The 8,831-nt window shown below is 46.7% G+C and overlaps 1 protein-coding gene across 1 annotated transcript in view; it reads right to left on the bottom strand.

Moving 5' to 3' along the window:
- Positions 1-91: 91 nt before the first annotated feature.
- The window catches only part of top3a (DNA topoisomerase III alpha), a 47,094-nt gene continuing 38,354 nt past the window's right edge, over positions 92-8,831 (bottom strand). Inside the window, exons 18-21 of the mRNA XM_045220144.1 lie at positions 1,322-1,454; positions 677-1,196; positions 373-407; positions 92-273 (exon numbers count right to left, since the gene is read on the bottom strand). Coding sequence (XP_045076079.1) covers positions 208-273; positions 373-407; positions 677-1,196; positions 1,322-1,454 — 754 coding nt within the window. The 3' untranslated portion in view covers positions 92-207. The remainder of the gene's footprint in view (positions 274-372; positions 408-676; positions 1,197-1,321; positions 1,455-8,831) is intronic.

Raw genomic sequence — 8,831 nt, 5'->3', positions numbered from 1 at the left:
TCCTGATGGTTAGGGTTAGGGGGTTGAGGATGTTCCCCTCCTGATGGTTAGGGTTAGGGGAGGTTGAAGGTAAGCTGATTCTAGTTCTGTGTTTACATCAAACATCAATTGCAGAGCTTCCTGATCACATCAGAGTTCAGAGGTCGGGGACAAGGTCACACGGGGTCAGAGCATGCCAATGGCAGCAGTGGGATCAGGGGTTAAAGGTCAGCGCTGAGGGCAGGTGACGCGTGTGTGTCCAGGCATGTGACAGATGCCACAGGTACGGGGTTTCTTGGCGGCGGGGGGTTTGGTGGGGGGGGCTCCTCCTCCCCCAGTCTTCCTCCCCCTCTTCCCCCAGTCTCCCCCTCTCTCTCCCCCTCCATACCCTCCTCTCTCTCCCCCTCCATACCCCCCGGAACCTGAACCTGGGGGAGACACAGACAGAGGGTTAGGGTTACACATAATCAAATCAAACTTTATTTGTCACATGCGCCGAATACAACAGGTGTAGACCTTACAGTGAAATGCTTACTGACAAGCCCTTAACCAACAATGCAGTTCAAGAAAGAGTTAAGAAAATATTTACCAAATAATACCAGAGAAACAATTGGAGGGGGGGTCTGCGTTTGTGTGTTATAGCGCATGTCTGTGTGTGTCTGTGTGTGTGTGTGTGTTACAGTGTGTGTTTAGTTACCTGGCGGTGGGACGTTCTCGTCAGCCCAGAGGAAGAATCCACACTGTTGATCTCTGGGCTTCCCACAGGTATGGAACACTCTTCCTTTATTAGAGCCTTCCTTCTGCACTGTCCTCTGAACCGCTGGCTCACTGCAGTTACACACCACCTCCCCCTCTCCTCCTCCCCCCCACCCCACCCCCACAGAGGTCCTGGGGGGCTGTTGCGGCATGCTGGGTGGCGCCCCCCGGGGGCCTGGAGCGTTAATGTTAGTGTTGGGCTGGTCGGCCCACAGGAAGAAGTTACAGCCTCCAGCGGAACACTTATAGAACTGTCTGCCCTGGTTCGGCCCATCTTTCCTCACGGTGAGGAGGACCGCCTCCGACCCACAGTTACACACTGTGATGTCACCACCTCTGGGGTCAGGGGGTGGGGCCTGGGGGTCAGGGCGGGAGTGGGGTGGCCAGGAGGAGGAAGGTGGGATGGGGGCTTGGGGAGGCAGGGGGTCCGGTCTGGGTCTGGGGGCTGGGCGAGGTCTAGGCTGATTGGACGCCGTGTCTCCCCTTCCTCCTCCTCCTCTTCCTCCCCCAGCTCCTCCTCCTCCTCCTCCCCCCCAGCTCCTCCTCCTCCTCTTCCTCCCCCAGCTCCCCCAGCTCCTCCCCCCACCCCCCCTCCGCCCATTCGGAGGTATTTGAGGTTGAGCACCTCCCTCAGTGTCTCGTCACACCCACCGATGCAGCCCACAAACTCCAGCGGCATCATGGGAGGGAGGCTGCCTCGTCGGAACTTCAACTTTAACCTGCAGAGGAAGAGACAGGAGGAGAGTCATGTAGTCTTTCTTATTTTTGTTATTTTCACAGCCGGAATTATGAGCGCAAAAGCTGTCTGTGGGCCATTGGTGCGAAAGGGCTGGATGAATTAACAAGCTGTAGGTGTAACGAGGCCTAGTCCAATCACTGGCCAATCAACGCATTCCATGGCTTAGTACTGCATGCCTTTGTCTCTGGTTCCGTAGGTTATTGAAGGTCTTTGCGTTGTCATCAACTCCAATTCGGCTGGGGGCACGGAATATTCTGTCCTAGTGCAGTGGATTGATAGTTTATTAAATAGCAGATGCTACAGTATTCTGTCCTAGTGCAGTGGATTGATAGTTTATTAAATAGCAGATGCCACAGTATTCTGTCCTAGTGCAGTGGATTGATAGTTTATTAAATAGCAGATGCTACAGTATTCTGTCCTAGTGCAGTGGATTGATAGTTTATTAAATAGCAGATGCTACAGTATTCTGTCCTAGTGCAGTGGATTGATAGTTTATTAAATAGCAGATGCCACAGTATTCTGTCCTAGTCCAGTGGATTGATAGTTTATTAAATAGCAGATGCTACAGTATTCTGTCCTAGTGCAGTGGATTGATAGTTTATTAAATAGCAGATGCTACAGTATTCTGTCCTAGTGCAGTGGATTGATAGTTTATTAAATAGCAGAGGCCACAGTATTCTGTCCTAGTGCAGTGGATTGATAGTTTATTAAATAGCAGATGCTACAGTATTCTGTCCTAGTCCAGTGGATTGATAGTTTATTAAATAGCAGAGGCTACAGTATTCTGTCCTAGTGCAGTGGATTGATAGTTTATTAAATAGCAGATGCTACAGTATTCTGTCCTAGTGCAGTGGATTGATAGTTTATTAAATAGCAGATGCTACAGTATTCTGTCCTAGTGCAGTGGATTGATAGTTTATTAAATAGCAGATGCTACAGTATTCTGTCCTAGTGCAGTGGATTGATAGTTTATTAAATAGCAGAGGCAACAGTATTCTGTCCTAGTCCAGTGGATTGATAGTTTATTAAATAGCAGATGCTACAGTATTCTGTCCTAGTGCAGTGGATTGATAGTTTATTAAATAGCAGATGCTACAGTATTCTGTCCTAGTGCAGTGGATTGATAGTTTATTAAACAGCAGATGCTACAGTATTCTGTCCTAGTGCAGTGGATTGATAGTTTATTAAATAGCAGATGCTACAGTATTCTGTCCTAGTGCAGTGGATTGATAGTTTATTAAACAGCAGATGCTACAGTATTCTGTCCTAGTCCAGTGGATTGATAGTTTATTAAATAGCAGATGCTACAGTATTGAGTCATAGAAACAGTACAGAGAAGCATCCAGTGTCTGCTCAATAGTCTATGTTTGGAGTGTTGGACTTAATAGTTTTGTAGGAGCGTGTCTTTTGGTAAATCGGACGAGGGCCTCTCTTTCTAATGGGGATGGAAAGCCTACTTGAACAAGCAAAATGAAGTATGCAGGTATTTGAATTGTGAATAATGAAAAGGCATGAGGGGGGAAAAAAAACGGGAAAATAATTCTCAGTAGACCATTTAAACCCCCATTATTCTAGGCTACTTGGCCAGGATAAAAATATGCAATTCTGCTAAAGCAGGTCTTAACGGTATGTTTGGGTCTTAATCAAATGAAACAAAATGGGGGGGGGGCACCTCTCTCTTCCTTGGGCACTGTGGTCATGGCTGGATAGGCTGCGCTTCCACATTTCACAATCCATGCCATTATCAACTGTGTTACCGTTCAGACCTGCTTTTTGTGGGTCTTAAAAAGGTCCCGAACAGTCATTCGGAATAGCTAACACAGGACACAGATGGAGACCTAGCTAGCCAGTAACTAGCTAACACAGGACACAGATGAAGACCTAGCTAGCCAGTAACTAGCTAACACAGGACACAGATGGAGACCTAGCTAGCCAGTAACTAGCTAACACAGGACACAGATGAAGACCTAGCTAGCCAGTAACTAGCTAACACAGGACACAGATGAAGACCTAGCTAGCCAGTAACTAGCTAACACAGGACACAGATGGAGACCTAGCTAGCCAGTAACTAGCTAACACCAGACAGATGAAGACCTAGCTAGCCAGTAACTAGCTAACACCAGACAGATGAAGACCTAGCTAGCCAGTAACTAGCTAACACCAGACAGATGAAGACCTAGCTAGCCAGTAACTAGCTAACACCAGACACAGATGGAGACCTAGCTAGCCAGTAACTAGCTAACACCAGACAGATGAAGACCTAGCTAGCCAGTAACTAGCTAACACCAGACAGATGAAGACCTAGCTAGCCAGTAACTAGCTAACACCAGACAGATGAAGACCTAGCTAGCCAGTAACTAGCTAACACCAGACAGATGAAGACCTAGCTAGCCAGTAACTAGCTAACACCAGACAGATGAAGACCTAGCTAGCCAGTAACTAGCTAACACCAGACACAGATGAAGACCTAGCTAGCCAGTAACTAGCTAACACCAGACACAGATGAAGACCTAGCTAGCCAGTAACTAGCTAACACCAGACACAGATGAAGACCTAGCTAGCCAGTAACTAGCTAACACAGGACACAGATGAAGACCTAGCTAGCCAGTAACTAGCTAACACCAGACACAGATGGAGACCTAGCTAGCCAGTAACTAGCTAACACCAGACAGATGAAGACCTAGCTAGCCAGTAACTAGCTAACACCAGACAGATGAAGACCTAGCTAGCCAGTAACTAGCTAACACCAGACACAGATGGAGACCTAGCTAGCCAGTAACTAGCTAACACCAGACAGATGAAGACCTAGCTAGCCAGTAACTAGCTAACACCAGACACAGATGAAGACCTAGCTAGCCAGTAACTAGCTAACACCAGGACTGATGAAGACCTAGCTAGCCAGTAACTAGCTAACACCAGACACAGATGAAGACCTAGCTAGCCAGTAACTAGCTAACACCAGACACAGATGAAGACCTAGCTAGCCAGTAACTAGCTAACACCAGACACAGAGGGAGACCTAGCTAGCCAGTAACTAGCTAACACCAGACAGATGGAGACCTAGCTAGCCAGTAACTAGCTAACACCAGACACAGATGAAGACCTAGCTAGCCAGTAACTAGCTAACACCAGACAGATGAAGACCTAGCTAGCCAGTAACTAGCTAACACCAGACAGATGAAGACCTAGCTAGCCAGTAACTAGCTAACACCAGACACAGATGAAGACCTAGCTACCCAGTAACTAGCTAACACCAGACATAGATGAAGACCTAGCTAGCCAGTAACTAGCTAACACCAGACAGATGAAGGCCTAGCTAGCCAGTAACTAGCTAACACCAGACAGATGAAGACCTAGCTAGCCAGTAACTAGCTAACACCAGACAGATGGAGACCTAGCTAGCCAGTAACTAGCTAACACCAGACAGATGAAGACCTAGCTAGCCAGTAACTAGCTAACACAGGACACAGATGAAGACCTAGCTAGACAGTAACTAGCTAACACCAGACAGATGAAGACCTAGCTAGCCAGTAACTAGCTAACACCAGACAGATGAAGACCTAGCTAGCCAGTAACTAGCTAACACCGGACAGATGAAGACCTAGCTAGCCAGTAACTAGCTAACACCAGACAGATGAAGACCTAGCTAGCCAGTAACTAGCTAACACCAGACAGATGAAGACTTAGCTAGCCAGTAACAAGCTAACACCAGACACAGATGGAGACCTAGCTAGCCAGTAACTAGCTAACACCAGACAGATGAAGACCTAGCTAGCCAGTAACTAGCTAACACCAGACACAGATGAAGACCTTGCTAGCCAGTAACTAGCTAACACCAGACAGATGAAGACCTAGCTAGCCAGTAACTAGCTAACACCAGACAGATGAAGACCTAGCTAGCCAGTAACTAGCTAACACCAGACAGATGAAGACCTAGCTAGCCAGTAACTAGCTAACACCAGACAGATGAAGACCTAGCTAACCAGTAACTAGCTAACACCAGACAGATGAAGACCTAGCTAGCCAGTAACTAGCTAACACCAGACAGATGAAGACCTAGCTAGCCAGTAACTAGCTAACACCAGACAGATGAAGACCTAGCTAGCCAGTAACTAGCTAACACCAGACAGATGGAGACCTAGCTAACCAGTAACTAGCTAACACCAGACAGATGAAGACCTAGCTAGCCAGTAACTAGCCAACACAGGACACAGATGAAGACCTAGCTAGCCAGTAACTAGCTAACACCAGACAGATGAAGACCTAGCTAGCCAGTAACTAGCTAACACCAGACAGATGGAGACCTAGCTAACCAGTAACTAGCTAACACCAGACAGATGAAGACCTAGCTAGCCAGTAACTAGCTAACACCAGACAGATGAAGACCTAGCTAGCCAGTAACTAGCTAACACCAGACAGATGAAGACCTAGCTAGCCAGTAACTAGCTAACACCAGACAGATGGAGACCTAGCTAACCAGTAACTAGCTAACACCAGACAGATGAAGACCTAGCTAGCCAGTAACTAGCTAACACCAGACAGATGGAGACCTAGCTAGCCAGTAGCTAGCTAACACCAGACAGATGAAAGGGGAAACATATACAGTGTATTCGGAAAGTATTCAGACCCCTTCCCTTTTTCCACATTTTGTTACGTTACAGCCTTATTCTAAAATTGATTAAATAAAAATGTTACTCAATCTACACACAATACCCCATAAAGACAAAGCAAAAACAGGTTTTTAGAAATGTTTGCCAATTTATTAAAAATACAAAACAAATACCTTATTTACATAGGTATTCAGACCCTTTGCTATGAGACTCGAAATTGAGCTCAGGTGCATCCTGTTTCCATTGATCATCCTTGGGATGTTTCTACAACTTGATTGGAGTCCACCTGTGGTAAATTCAATTAATTTGACATGTTTTGGAAGGGCACACACCTGCCTATATAAGGGTAACAAAACATTTCTGCAGCATTGAAGGTCCTCAAGAACACAGTGGCCTCCATCATTCTTAAATGGAAGAAGTTTGGAACCACCAAGACTCTTCCTAGAGCTGGCCGCCCGGCCAAACTGAGCAATCGGGGGAGAAGGCCTTGGTCAGGGAGGTGACCATGAACCCGATGGTCACCCTGACAGAGCTCTAGAGTTCCTCTGTGGAGATGGGAGAACCTTCCAGAAGGACAACCATCTCTGCAGCATTCCACCAATCAGGCCTTTACGCAGGGGCGTAACTGTGGTTTTAGAAGTGGGGGACACACAATTATTATTATATATATATTTTTTAATCCAGTCGGATAAACAGTCCAAACAGCCTACCCGACCGCTCGGAGGCGTCCGCATGGCACATTGTTGCCTCGTTTTGTATCACATTCCGATTATAAAACTGGGGGGGGGACTAAAATGCAATTTCAGAATGTGGAGGGGACATGTCCCCCCTGTCCCTAGTGAAAGTTGCGCCCCTGCCTTTATGGTAGAGTGGCCAGACGGAAGCCACTCCTCAGTAAAAGGCACACGACAGCCCGCTTGGCGTTTGCCAAAAGGCATCTAAAGGACTCTCAGACCATGAGAAACAAGATTCTCTGGTCTGATGAAACCAAGATTTAACTCTTTAGCCTGAATGCCAAGCGTCACGTCTGGAGGAAACCTGTCACCATCCCTACGGGGAAGCATGGTGGTGGCAGCATCATGCTGTGGGGATGTTTTTCAGCGGCAGGGACTGGGAGACTAGTCAGGATCGAGGGAAAGATTAACAGAGCAAAGTACAGAGAGATCCTTGATGAAAATCTGCTCCAGAACGCTCAGGACCTCAGACTGGGGCGAAGGTTCACCTTCCAACAGAACAACGACCCTAAGCACACAGCCAAGACAACGCAGGAGTGGCTTCGGGACAAGTCTCTGAATGTCCTTGAGTGGCCCAGCCAGAGCCCGGACTTGAACCCGATCTAACATCTCTGGAGAGACCTGAAAATAGCTGTGCAGCGACGCTCCCCATCCAACCTGACAGAGCTTGAGAAGATCTGCAGAGAAGAATGGGAGAAACTCCCCAAATACAGGTGTGCCAAGCTTGTAGCGTCATACCCAAGAAGACTCAAGGCTGTAATCGCTGCCAAAGGTGCTTCAACAAAGTACTGAGTAAAGGGTCTGAATACTTATGTAAATGTGATATTTCCGTTTTTATTTGTAATACATTTGCAAACATTTCTAAAAAGCCGTTTTTGCTTTGGCATTATGGGTTATTTTGTGTAGATTGATGAGGGAAAAAAACTTTGTAATCTATTTTAGAATAAGGCTATAATGTAACAAAATGTGGAAAAGGTCAAGGGGTCTGAATACTTTCCCGAATGCATTGTAAGTATCTTTACCATAGATGAATGGTGTAAACTTTTAACTATATTTGCTGACACCCTACAGTCAGATTTTGGCACCAGTAGAGTAGCTATATCTAGCTATATAAACCACGCCCCTCTGCAAACACGCCTTCTCCGATGTTGGTTACAAGGCGGTACTTATTTAAATGAGGTAAGAGAATATCATGTTACCATTGGTGTATTCAAAACGAGAGTTAAGGTGATGTCACCCTATCCCTTTAATAATCGCGCCTTCTGAATCCAGGTGTTTGACACGGAGGAGGGGGCCGGTAACTTTATGATCAAACTTTATCAATGTAGAAACAAATTTCTTTTCTTTTTTTTCACACTTTGGTCATCATACTGTACTTTGATCTGGTTTCATTCAAATATAATTACATTTCATGGAAAAACATGACTTTGACTGTTCGTGACCTTTGAAACTTCCCATTAGCGTTTGCAATGAAACTGTCACTTTAGTGTTTTTGTTATGGACACAACTCAAGATACCACACCCCCCCTCCCACCTCAGCTTAAGCTAGCTGATGTTAGACAGGTCATTGGCCGAACCTGGCGTTAGCACTGGAAGATGTTAGACAGGTCATTGGCCGAACCTGGCGTTAGCGCTGGAAGATGTTAGACAGGTCATTGGCCGAACCTGGCGTTAGCACTGGAAGATGTTAGACAGGTCATTGGCCGAACCTGGCGTTAGCACTGGAAGATGTTAGACAGGTCATTGGCCGAACCTGGCGTTAGCGCTGGAAGATGTTAGGCAGGTCATTGGCCAACCTGGTGTTAGCGCTGGAAGATGTTAGACAGGTCATTGGCCGAACCTGGCGTTAGCACTGGAAGATGTTAGACAGGTCATTGGCCGAACCTGGCGTTAGCACTGGAAGATGTTAGACAGGTCATTGGCCGAACCTGGCGTTAGCACTGGAAGATGTTAGACAGGTCATTGGCCGAACCTGGCGTTAGCACTGGAAGATGTTAGACAGGTCATTGGCCG

The sequence above is a fragment of the Coregonus clupeaformis genome, unplaced genomic scaffold (genome assembly GCF_020615455.1).
Source record: "Coregonus clupeaformis isolate EN_2021a unplaced genomic scaffold, ASM2061545v1 scaf3224, whole genome shotgun sequence".
Classification (NCBI taxonomy): domain Eukaryota; kingdom Metazoa; phylum Chordata; class Actinopteri; order Salmoniformes; family Salmonidae; genus Coregonus; species Coregonus clupeaformis.
Note: the sequence above shows the minus strand (reverse complement) of the source record. Positions and strands in the feature narration are given on the sequence as shown.